This window comes from Trichosurus vulpecula, chromosome 5 (genome assembly GCF_011100635.1).
Source record: "Trichosurus vulpecula isolate mTriVul1 chromosome 5, mTriVul1.pri, whole genome shotgun sequence".
Lineage (NCBI taxonomy): Eukaryota > Metazoa > Chordata > Mammalia > Diprotodontia > Phalangeridae > Trichosurus > Trichosurus vulpecula.
Genome location: NC_050577.1, coordinates 166,111,070 through 166,131,833, shown reverse-complemented (window position 1 = coordinate 166,131,833; position 20,764 = coordinate 166,111,070). Strand labels below are relative to the sequence as shown.

Below are 20,764 nucleotides of genomic sequence, written 5' to 3'. Positions count from 1 at the left end.
TACTGCCCCATGTCCCCTCTCCCTCCGCCCCCAGCCACTGTTTGGGCTTTCCTATCCTTCTTTTGGATCCCTCAGTCTTCCACCCTTCCCTGGTCCACTGCTTCCATTCCTATCCACTGTTTCAGTTGTGTGGCAGCAGAACTTTCAGCGTCAAGGTGGAGGGAAAAGTTTGAATGGAGGGCAAACTCCAAGTGTAATCTTCCCTCATTGCTAACTTTGGCTCCTCTGACCCCAGCACTAGATTCAGAATCATCTCCAGTCCTCACCCAACTTTCTACCCATGCCCCTAATCCAGATTTTCAATTCAACCCCTTTCCCCAACTTTTATCACAAAATAACCAACATATTCCGGATTATTTTTTTCTAAGAGAAATAAGAAAAATGAACAGTAGATGAGAGTGGAATAAAAGTAAGCCTTTGAAGTGTCTTTTAAAATTTATTATCGGCAATAAAAATAATTTTAAAACCTCAAAAGGGCTATGGGATTATAAGGTTCCATTCCACAAAGGAAAGGACAGAAAACCTGGTCAGATGTAAAAAAGTAAGTACAGAGGAAAGAAAAGCATTCAGGGTAATTCATGGGATCACCACTCAATCAAGGAAAAAATATCCATACTGAATGAGACCAATAGCTGATTCATCCAATGTCATGCTCTCCCTCTCAGAATGGCAGTAAAGGACCATTAGTGAGAAGAACTGGTTGTCCTGTATGATCTCAATATCAATAATTTAAGAGAGCTCTTAACCACATTGTTAGCTACCTGTAATGGATTGATCACCAATGAATTTCTATTGAATCTATAATATCGAGGTACTATGTCTTGGCACAACAAATTCAATGAATTTTCTATCTACTGTACTGCTACTATACTGTACTACTGTGCATAGTAGTCCTTCAAAAAATCATAGAATCATAGACATGTAGCTAAAAGTGACCCTGAAGGTTACCCAGTTCAACCACTTCATTTTTCAGATAGGGAAACCAAAGCTCAGAAAAGTTAAGCGACTTGCCCAAGATCACACTGGTGGCAAAGGAGCAGAATCAAGACATACTTATTTTTATTTATCCTAAATTTTCCTCTATCTTTGTTCTAATATTTTGAGATTTTTTGTTTGTGACAGATTTGCATATTTCTGCAAATTGTCCTGGGCTCATTTGAAACATGGTGCATAAATAAACAGCATTCTATTTTTCGATTAAAGTTCCACAGAATTTTGAAGCACATATTGGATTTGAAATCAGGCTTGAATCCTGGCTTTGATACTTTCTAACTGTATATGACTTTGGGCAAGTAGTTTAACCTTTCAGTATAATTGTCTGCAAAATGGGGAGTGTTCTTGTGAGGAAAGAGCTTTGCAAAGATGAAAGATTTAGATGTAAATTCTTACTATTATCAATTGCCCCCAAAGAAAGAAGAGGAGGCAGGATAAGTGTAAGGAAGGGGTAGCTTTCTTCATTAGGACAACTATTTTCATGACTTCTAGGAATTTAAAGGAATTCATTCTGTGTCTACTGAGGCTTTTTTCTCCCCCTCGCTTTAGTAAGTCTAATCCAAGTCATGGGGAAAACATAATGCTAACATGGCAAAGGAAATCACTGAGCAGCATTTTCCCTAAGAACAGACGGAATCCTTGGTCTATGGATATTTACATGTGTATACGTATGCCTATGAATTTACAGTGCCTTGTTTCACACTAGGCAGTGAAAGTCAGATTCAAGTGGTGAGTAGGAGATGCCATAGCTGCTTTCCCAGCTTTTCTGCACCAACCCACCTCCTACACTAAATGCTGTACTGCTTTGGCACCCTTAATGCTATATCATACAGGGTTTTTACAAAGCCATTTCCTAGAGCCTGGATCACATCACATGGCATTGACTACTTTTCTTTTCATCTTATGCGGAGCCCAGGGAAAAGAAGTAGTATAAACCTTTTTAATTATGCACATGGACACCAATGAAACATGTAAAAATGGTCAGCCAGCCAGCCCTTCAGATGTTCAGTTTTCCATCAGCCAGATCTGGTAATGACAGATCATAGATATAAACCTAACTAAGGCTCATTCCAGATCAGAGGCAATCTATTCCAACTTCTTTATCTTGCAAATGAAGAAACTGGGGCTACCAGAGGTTAAATGATTTATCTAATATGACAAAGGGAATATGAGTCAGAGTGAGAGTTTGAATCAAAGTTCTCTGGTTCCATAGCCAGTTCTCTCTCCAATACATCCTACAGTGAAAAGCTAATAATTTTAGACAGCTATGAGACTCTCCAAGATGAATACGGCCCTCTCACCCCAGATTCCATTCTCCCCTCCACTCTTTGGGACAATCTGATGATGCCATAACATCTAACTACTTTTTGCCTAGACTCCTTCCTTTTTTAAGTCTCAATTTAAACCTCTTCTGTCCGGTATAAACTCATTTATAGCGTATGAAGACTAAGAGTATGAGCTGAGAAACACATAAATGCTTGAGATACGCAGGCCTTTTGCCATTTAGCTCCTGAGTGATCTTTGGTTTATTACTGAGAGACAGACTAGAATAGGGAGAATCAGGGGTTCAATGGAACCAGTTGTAACTGGCAAGAGCTAATTACTAAATTTTTAGTGTGAATATTAGCAACTCAGAAATCAGCAAATGCTACAAACCAGGGCTTGATTTTTTTTTTTTTGTGGATAGTCTACTTTAGACTTAAGAAAGAAAGGAATGGAGAAAATAATTCAAGTTAAACTTTAAAATGTTTCTTGCAAACATTTTATGTTGCTGTGCAGTTGTACCCAATTCTTTGGGACCCCAATTGGGTTGTCTTGGCAAAGATACTGGAGTGGTTTGCTATTTTCTTCTCCAGCTCATTTTACAGATGAAGAAACTGAGGCAAACAGGGTTAAGTGACTTGTCCAGGATCACACAACTAATTAATGCCTGAGGTCAGAATTGAACTCAGGAGGTGAGTCTTCCTGACTTTAGGCCCAGCATTCTATCCACTGCACCACCTAGCTGCCCATCACCATAGAACCAGGTGTTGAACATTTATCAACATAATTGTCCCTGGATGGAACAACCTATGTAAGATCCAGGAGCTATAATCAACCAGCTTTACAAAGCTAATTGGTTGGGGGTAGCACAAGGAGAACCTTATATAAAAGTAGAAGATGAAGACAGCCATCTTATGTTAATATCTCTCTCTCTCATTTCATATATATATATATATATGTGTGTGTGTATATATATGTATGTATATATATACACACACACTATATATATGTATATGTATGTGTGTGTCTGCATATGTATATGTATGTGTATATATATATATATATATATATAAATGCTAACTATTAACTAGTTTTAAGCTTGGCACTATGTCTAAATTAAAATTGTCTTTGCCTAGTACTGTTTCTATCGGTGGTGGTGGTAGTATTAGTGCTAATAGCAGGAGCAGCAGTACTCATTCCCATTTCTATAGTTCTTAAAGGTTTATAAAGTGCTTTCCTCAGACCAGCCTTGTGAGGTAGCTAGTGCAAATATTATACTGACTTTAAAAATGGAGAAGCAGAGGTTCAGAAGAGTTAAGTGACTCTTCTAGGGTAATCTTAGCAGAAAGGGTTATTACACTATTACTCAGCATCATGCTGTACCTTCCATTAGTTTCTAATTATATTCTGAGACCTTTTATTCTCTCTCAATTACCTTAGGGGAAAAATATTGTCATTGTTAGCCCCATTTTACAGATGAAATCGAAGCATGAAAGAATGATTAAGTGAACTAGTATAAGGTCAAATAGCAATTCAGAGGTTATATTGGGATTAGAACTCATATCTCATTAGACATCCCAGTTGAGTACTTTAGCTCAGTACCTTCCCTGATCCAGGCTGGGAATCTACTCTGCCTATTGCTCTCTTCTGAAAGATGTCTATCTCTAAGGGATGTATGGCTTTCATTTGGCAAAACACAAACACAGATAGTGTGATATGGAGTAAATTACACTGGATTCTTAAGAGTCAGAAGACTTGAATGCTACTTACTAGTTGTATCGTGATCAAGGCACTTGTTGTCTATGAACTTAATATTCCTCATCTCTAAAATGAAGTGGCTTGACTATATGATATCCAAGTTATTTTCCAGCTCTACAGTCTATGATTCTAGGTTAGGAAGAAGAGCTTGGTTTGGTATACAGATTTATGAGTTGGAATATTTCTTCCCATCTGATAATGTATAGTATTTGACATGGGTGATGAATGATGATAGCTGGAGATGAAGAAGAAACACCCCCCCAAGCATCTTTGGATTACAGATATTTTTGATTCTATTTTCTATAATCAGCATATGCTATATTCAGATATACATGCACAAAATATAATTATATAAATATCCTTCCTTAAGGCCTTTGCTGAAAAATTCCAAATAAATAGGCTGAACTACTGAATATCTGCCAAGAGCAATGAAAAAAATCAAAGAGGAAAAGAGCCCTATTCAATCAGCAGTGAGTTATCAGGGTAGTCCATGCCACTGACTTGTTTATACAGCAACCAGGCTATGCAACTTGAATGGACCTGCTTGAAAAACAAAGTCCCAGACTTATACTCCAACCATTCTGAGAAAAGCAAGGAGGCTGGTGACTGCCCACCTGGGTCTCAATGGGGGCACATAGACAAGAATAGTGTGGCCCTAAAGGGGATAGGTAGAGAATGAAGACAGAACAACTATGGACTGTTGTGTATAAAAATGGAGGCTCTGGGGGATGGGTAAAGAAATCTATATGCCAAAAAGAGAGCATATGAATGAAGTTGGGAGGAGTTATATACATGAGTATATCAGTGATGTATACTTGTATGTGAGTGGGAGAGAGGAGAAGGAGGAAGAAGAGAAGATGGAGAAACAGAGAGAGAAGGAGAGGAGGGGTAGGGGAATTCCTTTCCACTTGATAGGACTCTTGCATAATTATGTAATGCATGTAAAATATTTTCATGATGAAAAATAATATGTATGATTCTATTGGAATTTAAACAGTTTTTTCATGGAATGTATATAGTGCTGGTGGTGGGGTGGGGAGAGTTATGAACTCATTAATATACAAATGATGAACCAATGTACATAAGTGACTACAAAGTGCTTGGAAATAGATGAAGATAAGCATACTTGACTGAGGGATAGAGATGGATCTGTCCCCTAAACTAAAAGATGAGTAGTGACTACATCTCTTTAGGTCAATCCTCTCCCTTTTGATTCTTAGGGGCAAATATCCTCTAATCCTAGAAGAGAGAAAAGACTTCAATAGTTACCTCTTTCACTCCCATCCTTTTTACTACTGGCCTCCTGAGAGTGCAGTCATGTGCACTAATGGGAATTATGGGACTACACTGTAGGATGTACAATCATCAGAGGGCAGAAGAATCTAGGGGATGATGACTAGTGGGTATGAAAGAGCAAGGAAAAAGAAATATATTTTTTGTGTGAGTGCACATGATTGAAAGACTATAGGTCTGGAAGTTTATGCAGCTCAATTGCCTGCAGGTTAAATAGACTTTGTTCTACTAAGCCAATTATAATTCTACAAAACAGTACATTACAAAACAAACAACTATTATGTACTAACCTCGATGGCATTTTTTTAAGGACAGCAATAGCATTCATTTTAGGACTGAAAAAAGCCAAACCTTGCTTTACCACTAACTAGCTATTCAATCTTACACAAGTCATTTCTCCTCTCTGGGCCTCAATTTCCCCAGCTGTAAAATAAAAATTTTGGACTAGATGACCTCTGAGGTCCCTTCCAGCTCTCATAGTCTATGACTTAATCATAGAAGTGAATTTAGAGATATGATCACACTGAAAATCAGGATAACCATGGCATGGTGAATACATAGGTTTCCCAACTTCTAGGTTAATTCCCTAAGTATTATTCTGTCTCTGAGGCAAAAGGGATTTTATGAGATAAGTATAAACATGTTTTGAATGTCTATTATTAAGACACGCCCTCTCTTAGCTAAAGAGGCTTGCTAAAACTACTTTGGTTTTGGAAATACTATTTTTTGAGTGGAAAATATGTCCAGGCAAAGTGAAACACTGGCAATACATGTATCTCAGAATGTAAATTTATAAATTAATAATAAAATATAAATTTATAAATGCTTTCAAAAGGGCAATCTTCCAGCATATCAGGGTTGAATTGCCTCTAACATGTAACAATTTTTTTTTTTGTTAAATAGCCTAGAGTAGCTATTTCAGAATGCTGTTTTCAGAATACTGTTTCATACTGTTAAAGGGTGAAGAGTTCTAACGTTTCCTAGTAGGTTATCTGACAAATGCTCTTAAAATGTCTGGAATAAATTTTAGGAAATGGGGAAAAAAGCCAGAGATCATTTCAACACACATTATAGGAATGCCAGTCCTACTCGTTCATGAACAAAACACTGAGCTGGGAACTTTTGAAATTTCTAATTCACTTATAATTAGCCACTGAAAGTTCTATAGTTAACTAGAGTATTATTTTACATGGCTGCTGGTTTTAGAGATGTGGAAAGGTGGAGGTAAAGAATAGCCCTATCTCTTTTACAAAGAAGAAAAAAAAATCCCGTCATTCCCCCAACATCATGAAACCTTGCACATCTGACATCAGATGATAATGCTTTCAAAATGAAACTCTAGAAGTAGATAAAAGGCTCTAGAAGCAGGCAAGGATTCCAAAATTAAACCATAGAGAGCAGATTAAAAACAAAACTCACTGCTCCTCATGCTCACAGCACCCAGTGTTTTATTTTACACATAATACATAATCTCACAAAGAGCCCTCTCCCTCAAAGGAATCTAATGCACACCCAAGGTTATTGAAATGTGTTTTTCCAGCCTTATAGAATACATAGGACAAAAGACTGATGGGAGAATCCTCTCTGGTTAGCCTGGCAGAGGAATGGACAGGTGAGGAGATTTAGTTTTTAGGCATGCAAGGGAAGGGAAAGCCTCAAGCAAAGTGATGGCTAAAGTCTGGAGATCCATGGGTAGGTTACCAGTAAGCCAGGGATGGATGCTCCTTCAGCGCTTGGGTGGGAAGTGCTGGCAGCTTCTTCAAATCACTCCTTACAATTTCATTGCTGAAAAGGAAATGAGAAACAATGCAAAGAAAGAAGATCAGACTCTGAGATGACAACCTTGAAAATGATGTGCCCTATCCCAGTTGCCTGCCCTAGAGATCCTACCTACATCTACTTACTTTTATTGACAAGTGGTAGGAACTCTATTTATTATACAGAGCCTTTCTTTGAAAAAAAAATACTACTATCTTCACACAGCCCACAGACACATAAACACACCCAGAGTAGAATAGCTTTTACTTCTAGTGCAAAAACCACAGCAGAGCTCTTACAGGCAGACACCCTATTGTATTTGGAATGGAGTAGGACAGAATGAACACTCTGAGTGGCTCTAGATGAGGGAAGGTGTGAGAAGTGAAGGGAGAGAGCAGAGGTGGTATGTGGCAGGGGCAGGGGTGGTGACAGAAAGGCCAGCCAGAGGAAATGCATACCTTTGTTAATGTTTTTCTGTGAGATTTTTAGGGCTCTAAGAAATCTGTAACTTAGTTATATCTTCTTTATGACTCTATCTGATGCCCTATTACAACATCAGGTCTGTTTCCTGGGAACAACTGTACACTGAAAATAATTTTCTAAGTCACTATGTACACTAAAATATTGATAGCAGCACTTTTTGTGAGAGTAAAGAATTGGAAATAAAGTCTATGCTCATCAATTGGGAATGAGCTAAAAAATTGTGGTACATGAATATAAATGGAATAATCCTGTGTTATAAGAAATGAAAAGTATGATGAATATGGAGAAGTCTGGAATGATTTACATGATCTGATGAAGAGTAAACTAAGCACAGCCAAGAAGACAATCTATATAATAACCACATCATCCACAAAGCAATCAAAAATGAATGTTGCAAAATTACAAAGAACAAGTATTGCTCCAAAGAAGGGATATAAGAAGACACCCACATCATGCTTCTTTTCAGATGTATGGTACATTGTACATCATTTCAGACTTTGAAAAATGTATTGATCAGTTTTGATGTTTTTTTCTCTTTCTCTTTTTCTTTATATTTGTTATCTGGGATGGCTCTCTGAGACTGGGAGAGAGGAAGAGATATTGGAAGAAATTTTGGTGATAAAAATACTGCAAATATATCAATAATTTTTTTGAAAAATTCATTTTCCAACATACAGATCACATAAATTCTGTTTCTGTTGAGGCCCAAAGACTACTTGAAAGGTATAGGGGAGATGCCTAGATTCTTTCACAATGAATGAAACTTGTTTGGTGAGGAAGTACAGAAGTACTAAGTGTGCTCTCTTGGGAAAAGAAATTCTTTATCCTTGGAAGAGCCTCAGAGTCTAACATAGGAGGGGAGTCTCTTCTCCTAGAATGCTGCCAGTCCTCACTGGATTTATGGGGGATAAATAGATAGCTCTTTGGTCCTAGGTGAAATAAATCTCCCTTTTCATTTTTGTCTCTTTTGAAGAAGCGAACCTTCTCTTTGCCAAGGCAAACACAAGCCTCAAACCTATTCTGTCTTCTCCAATGGATTGCCTCCTTTATCATCCCCAGTCTCTCTTAATCCAATGGCTCATTTCCTGCTGTCTATAAACATACCTATGTCTCCCACATTGTAAAATGCCCTTTCTTGACCCCACCATTCCTGCTGGCTATAGACCTATATCTCTCATCTCCATTTCTAGCTAAACTTCTGGAGAAAATCTTCACAAAAGTGGGACATGCACTTTCTCTTCTCTCACTCAACCCTTTGCAGTTGCTCTTCTGATCTTCTCATTTGAGGGCAACTGCTCTCTCCAAAGTCAACAATGACATTTAATTGCCAAATCTAATGACTTTTTCTCAACCCTCATCCTTCTTGATCTCTCTGCAAACTGACACTGTCGAGAACATCTTTTCCTGGATATTGTTTTCCTTCTAGGTTTTCTAGACTGTTCTCTTTTGATTCTCCTATCTAACAATTTCTCTGTCTCTCTTGCTTGGTTTCCATCCAAGTTATGACTATTAACCATGGCTGTCTCTCAAGGTTTTGTTCTGGACACTTCTCTTCTCCTGCTATACCAGAGGTACATAACCTGGAGTCTACAGAATCAAGGGGTTCATGAATAGGTTTCAGGAGGTCCACGAACATGGATGGAAAAAAATTACATGATCATAGGACCATAAATCTAGAGCTGGAAGAAACCTCAGAGGCCATCTAGTCAAATCCCTTCATTTTGCAGACGAGAAAAACTGAGGCCTATGGAGGTTGAATAACTTATCCAAGGTTATATAAGTAGCAGAGGCAGAATTTGTATTCAGAATTTTTGGCCCCAAAGCTAACGCTCATCCTGCTATACCACACTCATGGACATGGAAGTTGTCTACCAAAAAGGTAGTTAAGGCTACTACAAAGAGTTGCTTTGGGGTCTGGGAGCCTGGGGCTTGAAATGATGGGCAAGAAGGAAATATTCTATTTCTCATTTCCTAAGACACTGAGTCTATTTAATATGGAATATTCTATGAAAAAAGGACTTATACATCAATGAATCCTGGCTATACCATATATGCCCTGTTGGGCAAATGATTTTGCCTTTTATGGTCTCATTTTTCTCATCTGCAAAATGATGAGGATGGTGGTGAATAGGTTGGACTAGATGCCTTTGAAGGCCTCTTCCAATCATCAGTCCTATGTTACTATGAATCTTCTTCCCTGTCAAATGTGTTCTAGGGGCAGTCATGTGCTGGAAAATGTTTAATAACTTGCTCTCCAGAGGAAAAAAAATGTATACTGCACATGATGCATTTTTAAGTTTAATCTGCATTATTACCACTTTCTCCATCATGTTGTTAAATTCAGACCAGAGGAATCAAACACACTGTGCATGTGGCTCACAATACTCCCAGTGCAGAACCAGATTCAACAAAATAATAAATTGATCCCTAACTTGACATGTAAATATTTGCACTGAAATTTATCAGTCAGCTCTTGCAAGCAGGCTCAGGCTAGCTTTAACACACCCCTGACTGTGGGCCTTTATATGCAAAGCACTATATTAAATGCTCCTGGAAATAAAAAAAAAGTATATAATACAATCCTGTCCTCATAGAATTTATAATCTAGTTGGGGGAAGATGGGACACATGGACGGACACACACACACACACACACACACACACACAAGTAAGGGTCCAAAATGACTCTTGGCCGTCTTGGTCAAATAATTGGTGCAGACAATATATAAAAAGAAGTTTGGAACAACAACAACAACAAACCACTGTGGGTAGGAAATGAAGCAAGTTCTTAAAGATGACTATGACTGACATAGTTGAAGAGTCAATCTGCCTGATTGACCAGGGATGTTTATGGACAGTTAAAACACAAACTTGAAATAGTAAGAAGGAAGAAGATTATGGAGATTTGGGCTTTTATAGGCAGAGAGGAATCCCTGAAGCTTTTAAAGCATGTATATATATATATATATATGTGTATGTGTATGTGTGTGTGTGTGTGTGTGTGTGTGTATGTGTATGTGTATATATATATATATGTATAGTGATAAAAGATCAATCCAACAGTGATGTGCAGGAAGGATTCAGTCTCTGAGGATGGTTCAGAAACCATTGTTTCTCCATGTGTCAGGATATGTCAGAGGATCAATTGGGAGGCCCTTTGAGAAAGTCAGAGACTTAGTTTGGGATTTACTCACAATCATTACACCTAAAGTGTGTTTGGGGAAAGAGAAGCAGCGGAAAGGATCTTCTTACCTACCAAACACCTAATTTGTTGGTAAACATGTTTTTCTAGTGACAGTCACATATTTGGCTTCCTTGCTTAAGCTCTCAGCAGGTTTACTAGTTATCCCCCAGGGTAAGGTTGCATAGAAAAATATGCCCCCCACCAAATAAAAATCACCAAAGCATGACGGCAGTTCAATCCATTAGAATCTGGGAAAGGTCCATGACATTTAATCTTTCCCAAAGGATAAACATGAAATAAAATGTTCTGTTTACCCTTGTCTATCTCATAAACTTCTGCATTAACTAAAGGAAGTTTTTAGTTCTTCCAAATAACCTGGACCAAGTGCATCGTGGCTGAAAACCAGGAGAGACTGCTACAAATGAATTAGCTTTGTTCCCAAAGACCTATGTGTGTGCAGACCAACAAGCATATCAAAGTAGCCTTTTGTTTTTTATCACTAAGAAATAATGCTTTCCAAAACAAACTCTAAGGATGTATAAAAATATTTTAGCAGCTTTTTTGTGGTAGAAAATTTTGGAAACTGGAGGGGGATGTCCATAAATTGGGGAGTGGCTGAACAAGTTATTGCATATAAATGTTATGGAATTCTGTTGTGCTGGAAGAAATGATGAAGGTGCTGTTTCAGGAAAACCCGGGAAAACCTGCGTGAACTGATGCAGAGTGACTGAAGTGAATAGAACCAGGAGAACAATTCATACAATGACAGAGAACTTTGAATGGCTTGGGAACTCTGAAAAGTGTAATGACTACCTATAATTCCAGAGGACTGATGATGAAATATGTCGTGAGAGAGAGGTGAAGCAGTCAAACTGCAAAATGAAACATTTTTTTGGACATGGCCAATGCGAAAAAATTATTTTGCTTGACAATATGTCTTTGTAATAGGTGTTTTATCTTTCTTTAATTATCAAGTTGGGGAGTGATGGGAGGCAGAAAAGGTAGATTTTTGCCAATGGAAAAAATAAAATTTAATTTTTAAAGAAAAAAAATAATGCTTTCTGCTTTGACATAGGATTATAGTTTAAGAGCTGGAAGGAACCTTAGATCATCTTGAGTTGAATTATTCATCCTTCATTTTCGAAGAGGACCAATGACATCTAATATAAGGTCTTCATTTTACAGACTGAGGAAAGTGGGGTGCAGAGAAGTTAAAATGACTTGTCCAAGGTCACATAGCCTGTAACTGGCAGAGACAGAATTCAAACTCACGATCCAACACTACAGAGTTCAATGCCCATAATTGCCATCATGTTTCTAAATCATTTTAAGTAATTCACTCTCATCATGCTCACTTTTGGGGAATATTCCATACACATTATGGAACATTATAGTGAACTAGTTGTTAAGGTGTGATTATGTTCACCAGACTGTACATGATGCCTCTAAAATAATGCCACCACAACTTTATTTTTATCATTTATGTTATCTATGTCTCTGACTTACTGCTGTGGAGTGTTATCTGATTTCTGTTGCCCTCTAAATGCCATGGGAAATCACAGGAATAGCTTAGGAGAGAAGCTGAAGTTTCTAATAACTGATCTAAAAAAGCATTTTTGCCAAATATCTTTGGATATGTAGCCAAATGCTCCAAAGGGCAGGTAGCAGTAGGCAAACACCAGATGGGGAGGGTCAGCAGAATTCAAAATGTGCTTGTTCTCATTTGGAGAAAAAGAAAACATCCTATCAGGACAAAACTCTCAGAAAAATCAGAGCTGCCTATGATTAAAAGGAAGAACAGAATATGCCTAGGTGGTCTTCCTATAATGGGTTTCCTTGCTAGTATAAAAAAGTTAACTAAACTCAAAAAAGCTACAGTGATGTCATATAATAGGCTAATCTGGGGATATATCAAAAATATAAAATATTCAAATGTGGTTTTGGCTGAGTTAACCCATCTGAACTACATACACTTCCTTAGTTTTGTTGAAGGCTAGATAATTATTAAATGAACTAAATTTCATAAAGAGAAAACATAATAATTATTCTATTCAGCAAGCCAGTGAGGTGGTCACTGTACTAGAGGAAATCACCAAGCAGTATTGTAGAATCCCTAAAAGCCACAGATGGTTAATCATCTATTTTAGATGGCTAATATAAAAATTATTCTACACCAGAGCAGTGGGTAGTATTTGTGAGAACACCTTCATTTTTTTAAGTATACTAGGAGAGGTTAAGCAGTCTAGCATCATGGGAGCTTTTCCAACATGTTTTCAAATGGTCATCATTGCCATAGGTAAAGGTGGAGATGAGGTGACCTTTTGAGGGCTTCTCCAAAGCAAAGAGTCTATGTTGTTTTGTGCCATGGATAAAGATGTATTGTCAGATCATTGTTGTCAGTGTGAAGGATGACAATTAGGCATTTTCATGAATTGTACTTCATTATTACAAAGGCTAAGTATCCGTTTATTTTAAATTTCTGCCATGATCAAAACTTTTAGTAAAATAAAGTGTGATTACTAAGTCTTCTTTCCTAGGGTAAACTATAAAATAAGTGAAACCCAAATATACATGATTACCCTCCCCCCGCCCCGAATTTTTACTAAAAAAGACAAAAAAAGTTCTGTAATTAGCCTAATCAAGAAAAGGTGTGAGGTAGCAGCTGCCTCCTTGGAATCAGGAAGAAATGGACTGATGTCCACTCAGATGCATATAAGCTGTGTAAGGTAGAGTATGTCATTTAAACTTTCACTGCTTCCAGACAATCCACCAGGCTTTAAGTTGCAAAACAGGGACAGATCCATATTATCTGTAGGAGGATGTAATGTTTTGAAATAACCAAAAAAAAAGGTGAAATAAAAACAATTCAAGACTTTTCTATTTATCAGCCCTGTAGTTTAGGTAGGTTAGTGTATTATGGTGAGCAAGACTATGAGAATTTTCTCTAATTTCTTCTGTTAGACTAGAGAGATTTTTTACCTTTTTTTTTTTCTGTTTGATGGATCCCTTTGGCACCCCTTCTCACAATAATGGTTTTAAATGCATAAAATCAAATAGAGGGGATTACAAAGGAAACCGAAGCTATTGAAACAGAGTTATCAAAATATTGAAAACAAACCAACCCTCAGTTTGACTGTTCCCCTGTTTAAGAAACCCTGCTTAAGAGGCATCAAAGTTGGTGCAGTGGGAAAAGTGTTAGCCCAGAAAGAAAGAGATTTGTATTCTAATCTTGTTTTTGCAACTAATAGTGTAACAGCAACCTTCCTAGTTAAAACTCAGTTTTATTTTCTGTAAAATGAAGGAATTGGATGAGAAAATTTCTTAACAGTTCCAAGATGCTTGCGCTTCTGCCATAATGTCAACACCCACGCCTTTCCTCCACCTTGGACTCCACCCCTGGAAAAATGGATTCTGCACTCCCCACTTTTGAGCATTCCCTTATATGTTACCTTCACCATTAGAATGTAAGCACCTTGAGGGCAGGGACTGTTTTGTTTGTTTTCTGCCCTTGAATCCCCAGCACTTAGTTCAGTAAATGGAATATAGTCAGTAGTGACCTGTCTTTCCAAATGTATTATCTGTTTATCTAAATGTGTGAACTTAATGTGAAAAGATCTAAATGTTGACTTTACAGCATAAACCTCTGAGATTTTTTTAAGTGAAAGGTACGATGTCAATTCAGCGACTATGAAATTATAGAATTACGTAATGAAATAGAGTGACTGCCACATTAGTTTCCTTCTTTTGGTATTGTTTTTATACATTTAGAAGCACACACCCTATGAACATACCCTATAATAAAACTCTTCCCTCCATTCTAAGGATGTGAAACTGTTGTTACAAAACTTCAAACTACGTACAATGTTGCTCTATGTGTGAACCAAAGATTGCTGTAGCAATGTAGGATGGTAACTTCCTCATTTAACATTTTGTTTCAAATTCTTGCAGATTCTGTTCCTCTGAAGAGGTCTTCCCAGCATACCAGGTTTCAGCTGTTCCTAAATTATCTTTGACCTTCAAGGTCTTTAAAGTTATTTGCAAATTGTAGGGGAAAAAATTCCTCCCCTCTGAGTTACACAAAATAAGAATCAGATGAGTTCAAATTTTCCCCAAGCAATTTTCTTTGGGGTTGAGAATAGGTTTGGGATATTTCACTTTTAAAGGATTCTTGCCTCTCCTCCTCTCTTCCCCCCACCCCTAATCAAATTTCCCAGCAAGCAAAAATTGAAATTTGCATACTAATAACTAATTACATAATAATATATAATACATAATAATTACATACTAAGCACAAGTTACTTCAGTTTCATGACAAACCCTCCATACCCTGAACACCACTGTCTGGCTATTCCTGCTAATCATCCCAGGTGCTCAGAAAATCCACTAATTTTCGAGTAACTCTAATAATAGTAACAGTTGTTGAAGCTCATGGGGCCAATCACCCCCGCCCCACACACACCCACCCACACCCACACCCACACCCGAAAAGAAGTCTCAAATGATCAAACAGTATAATAATCATTTGAAATCGACTCAACTTAGAGATTGTGGAGAGAAGACATAATTATGTAAGTTAAAAATAATGTCATTAGAGGGTAAGGCATCCTGTGAGCTAAAATGCACAGCTCATTAATGAACTTGCAATACTGTCTGTTGGAAAGGCAGGAAAATAACTTCTGTCATCTTGCCTAAAATAATAATCTGTACAAATGTTTTTATTACTGGGGCGGAGGGCAAGTATTTCAGAAGAAAACTAGATCTTTGTCATTTTGTGATTAATTTTTGGTAATAGTTCACTTGTCACTATTTCTTTATCCTATGACCTACTCAAAATACATTGTTTTGTATAACTGAGAAGACTAAAATGGTACTTTACAGATTTTGAAAACTTCAGTCTATCCTAAGTTCACTTACAAGTTCTCTTAAAAAGAATGGGATATATTTTAGGAAATGAAAAAAAATACTAACACTACCTTCAAAGACCTCGTCTTATCTTTCTAGGCTGGTGACAACACAGTCATATGATGTATTTGAGATAAAATATCTTTTATCTGGAACAAGAATATAGTATTTCTGGGTGTTAAGTAGACTTTTTCAGCTCACTTAAATGGACCAAGGCCCTACTCTGAAACAGAGATGATAATTAATTTCCCTTTGCCAATGAAGGCTACTGTCTTTTGTAATACATCATGTAGCAGGGGTGCGCTGGTAAATATTTAACAACCAGCTCTCTGAAAAAAATGAAACATATACTTTTGTTTCTTTTCTTTTTTTTTTTTGCAGGGCAATTGGGGTTAAGTGACTTGTCCAAAGTCACACAGCTAGTAAGTGTGTCAAGTGTCTGAGGCTGGATTTGAGCTCAGGTCCTCCTGACTTCAGGGCTGGTGCTCTACTCACTGTACCACCTAGCTGCCCCTGAAACATATACTTTTAAGTGTAACAGTTTATTGGCATTTTCTCCATCCCTTTCTTTAATCTAGACAACAAAATAATGAAGCCTAGTTTGCAACATTTACCATTTCCAAGGTGTATATGCTCAAACTGGAATTTAACAATTGGGCTAGCTCAATCACACCCTTGTGTATTGTTTTATTTCCAAAGCTGTTAATTATTACCAAAAAATAAAAAATGAAAACCTCTAGAAGCTGCTGGGAAAATTTAGGGTTTTCAGTCAAATGACCCAATGACTGACATTTTAAACTGACTTCTGAGCTCTGATAATCACTGTTTTGATCTGCTTAGTCTGTACTTATGAACAGATGTCTTAAAAGCTGACCTGAAGTCTACAAACCCTATTTCTCTTCTTTTTGTCCTTGTGGTTTGTTGAAATGGTGATGCTAACAGAGCTCAGGGTGCCTTTTCCCTCAGCATACAACTCGTGAGTGCAAAATTACCCTTTTGTAGCACTTTGTCTCCTAGGTAATAAAAGTTCAGGCCAGAGATCCTCACATGTTATATTCCTTCAATGTAAGTCTTCTTCAGGTGCTATTTGCTAACTGATTCTAATACAAATTCCATAGGTGGATTCCTGTTTTAGTGATTCACATTAAGTTCTATAGAACAAAACTATTTCCATGGTGGCTTGGCTTTGCTGATCTGGTTTCAATAACCAGATCAATTCTCTCATAACAAAAATTCCCATATAACAGATGTGTTTTACCAGGCCTTGTGAATATAGGTATAAATCTCTGTAATGAAGACTACTGTTTTGATATCTATGATTTATGTTTTACCAGTATTTGTTGAAGGTGCGAGATACTTTTAAAAACACATTGACAATTTTGGCATAAGGTTTATTGATGTTAAAGTCTATGCAGGGGTGAGGAACCTGCAGCCTCAAGGCCACATGTGGCCCTCTAGGTCCTTGGGTATAGCCTTTTGACCAAGTCCAAGTTTTACAGAACAAATCCTTTAATTACGGGGATTTGTTCTGTGAAGTTTGGATTCAGTCAAAGGGTTGCACTTGAGGACCTTGAGGGTCATATTGCAGCCTCCAGGCCACAGGTTCCCCACCCCTGGTCTATAGAATCTAAGCTCCCTGAGGGCAGGAACTTCCTTATTTCTGTATTTGTATTGGCAGCTGTGGCTAGTGGCCTTGAGTTTAGGAAGACCTAGATTCAAGATCTACCTCTGAAGCATAATGTGTGTGTTGCCCTGGGAAAGTCTTAACTTCTTGGTACTCCCTCAAATTTCCCAAGGCATTTATGCAGCTAGGTGCCACACTGGATAGAGTGCTGGGCCTGGAGTCAGGAAGGCTCATCTTCCTGAGTTCAAATCCAACCTGATACTTACTAGCTATGTGACCCTGGGCGAGTCACTTAACATCTTTCTGCCTTAGCTTCCAAAACTGTAAAATGGTGATAATAACAGCACTTATCTTCTGGGGTTGTAGTGATGATCAAGTGAAATATTTGTAAAGTACCAGAGACATGGTAGGTATTTTAAAAATCGCCCCCCCCCATGAAGGCTAACATGTAAGTTTTTTTTTCTTTTTGGTTACCATATCACAGTGTTGCTTCATACTGAACCTTCCGTTGAGAGCCCCAGATCTTTTTCAGACAAAAGATTTTCTAGCCAAAGCATCTTCCACTTTGTACTTGTGAAATTAATTTTTAAAAACTAAAGTAAGACTTTATATTTTTCCTATGAACTTTTATCTCCTCAGGTATGATCCAATGTTCTGAACTGTGGAAACAAATTTTTGGACCCTGAATCTATCATCCAATGGGTTAGCGATCTCTCCTACCTTAGTGGCATCTGCACATTTGGTAAACATACCACTTATGCCTTTATTCAAGTAAATGAGAAAAATATTAAACAATCCTTTAGGGTAGAATAAAACAACTAGACATAATACCATGCGTTGTACTTTGTATATAGCAATGTGTCCTTTACAAAAGAATTCAAATGCAACAAAATAATTTTGACATCCTGTCAAATTGTATAAAATGGGTTTTTTGGCTATAGTGTCTTATTTTAGGGGCTTACTTTTCTGAAACTGTTTTAGTTTGGATTTGTTGAAGAAGGTAAAATAAAATAACATCCTCAAGGTTTTTGCATCTCTATGGTCTTTGGGATAAACTAAATCATCAACATACTGTCATCAATAGACTGAAAGACAAACAAATTTTTAAACAGTGGCTTTTCTGATACCCCTACTGTTAATTTGCACTCATTCAACTATCTTGTTAAAGTCATCTTTAATGAATGCTGTTTCCATATGCTGACATCCCAATTATGGTTGCATATTAGGTGGTTATCATCATCATCATCGATAATAATAATAGCTTATATTTATATAGTTTTTAAGGTTTACAAAACACTTCCTATCTATTATCTCATTTGATATTCCCTGTAGCCCTAAATGGTAGGCCCTACAGGAATTATCATCCCTATTATCCAGATAAGCAAACTGAGGTACAGACAGGTTAAGTGATTTGCCCACATTCATATGGCTTCTAGGTTGAATTGGAAGGTTGGTCTCTCCTATTCCCTAGACTAGCACTTTTTCACTAATCATAATTTCTCCTCTAGTTAATCAAAGAATGAGAAGGATTGGGAATAGAAGTGATAGCAAAGGCATAATCTGTTTATTTGCTGATGATCAACAGCCATCAGTTCTCATACACAAACCAGAAAGTAAATGTGCATCTATTAAGAAAAAAGCAAAGGAAGAAAAGGTACATGCGGATAGAATCGTTTTCTGAACCTTTAACTAAGCCTTTTAAATTTATCTATCATATTTACAACTAAGAGAGTATTTAAATTATTGTAATTATTTTTACAGTGTTCTTACATTGTGGAATAGAAACTTCTTTTCTTCCTCTGATGACTTATTTATCCTTCTTTCTCAATGATGAAAATTCAAATTAGAATTTATACTAACTGGATAGAAAGGAGAGTTGACAAATTATAAGCACAGAAATTTGCTAAATAAATATAGCCAAAGGGGAGAAACAACATTGCTTTGAGCTACTCATGAGGTTAAAAAGTAAGTTGAAATCTTGTGTCTTTGGAAAGCTATTTCAGGCCTGCATCTATTTTATGCCTCATCAGAGCTGTTACTAGGAAATTTAGAAACAAGTGCAAATTCACTTTAGACAGGAGAAATGAGTAGATCCTTTGTCAACAGAGTTCCATTGTGATATAAGGAGATGCCCATCCTCCAGATTCTAGTCCCCCATTCCATCACAGCCTATGATTCCCTACTCCTTCCTTCCTCCCCACAAATTTTCAACCTTGGAGGAGGCAGGGTGAGGTGGGCAGAGAAGGTTGTACTAGTTAGTGAAAGTGGGCCCTGGCAATGGGAAGCCATAGTGAGGAGATCCTCAGGTATCACACATAGAAGTGGGGCTAGCAAAGGACTGAAAGCCACAAGGAAAGACTGCCATAGGAACAGATACTCCCTCAATGCCCTGTTAACCCACTCTAGTTGTAGTTCTGCATCTCATGTGTAAAAGCTCTTTTGAAATTCATCATTCCTAAATAAGTAAACTAGTCCTAAAGTCATATACATAATGCTTCTGATTCATAAGTATCTCATGGAAACTCAGAGAGCTATATGTTACTTTGATGGATCTATGATCTCACCAACACATCCCCCTAACAGTACAGATTGCATGCCACCCATACTTTATGCCCTATTGGAATCCACGAAATGTTCCATGCTATAAAGGAAAGTCTCCTGCTAGAAATTGGGTGGTCTTTTTTGGGGGGATTTATAGATTAGCATGTATGAGAATGTGTACACAGGATGAGAATGTTTGGATTTTGTCACCATAAATCAGTAGGAGTGGAATGCATACTTCTCATAATCTTCCATCATCCTTTTCTGTAAGATTTTACAAACCAGCCTACACATCACGTTCTAGAGTTTCCTTTGATTGCTATTATTTGGCCAGGAGATCAATAGTTTGTAGCTTAGTCAATTTCTGGACTAATTTGGTCTCATGGCCGAGGTGATTGTTTTACATTGGATAGGAAATGGTGATAGTCTTTACTGAGAGCTGTTCTTTTTATCCATTTCCTCATTTTTGACGTCAATAGCTTGTTTAAATAGACCAGGTTGATATTGCTTAAAATGTATATCTTAGCTATATCTTCTCACTTTTATTCTTGTGTCTAGCTTAGCATTGATGTGGATCTTTGTTCTAACGATAGAAATCTGATTTAGAAATATCTTGTACATGGTAACCAGTTGTTTCCTTTCCACTAGAATATAACAATTTCATTTTTTGTGATTTTTTTTGGCATTCTCTTCCCTCGACTCCTTTTTAAAGAAAGTATCAATGATATAAAGTCATCAGACTTCTTTATTAACCTTTGGCCCTCTATTTTCTTGCACCTGAAGCATGTTTTCTAACACATATTCTTCATCTTCCCCTATCATCTTCCTCTATCATCCTTTCAACAATATTCCCTATCACTTTTGCATTGGAGTCACTTATTATAATTTAATTTGGGGAGAGGCACTTATCAGGTTTTTCATAGAATTTCTCTACCTCTTTATTTTCTGCAACAGATGTTGGTATAT

At 37.3% G+C, this 20,764-nt stretch overlaps 1 protein-coding gene across 1 annotated transcript in view; it reads right to left on the bottom strand.

Annotated features, from left to right (window-relative positions):
* The window catches only part of FRMD4A (FERM domain containing 4A), a 292,241-nt gene that overhangs the window by 106,921 nt on the left and 164,556 nt on the right, over nt 1-20,764 (bottom strand). Inside the window, exon 8 of the mRNA XM_036761667.1 lies at nt 7,009-7,092. Within this exon, the coding sequence (XP_036617562.1) occupies nt 7,009-7,092 (84 nt within the window). The remainder of the gene's footprint in view (nt 1-7,008; nt 7,093-20,764) is intronic.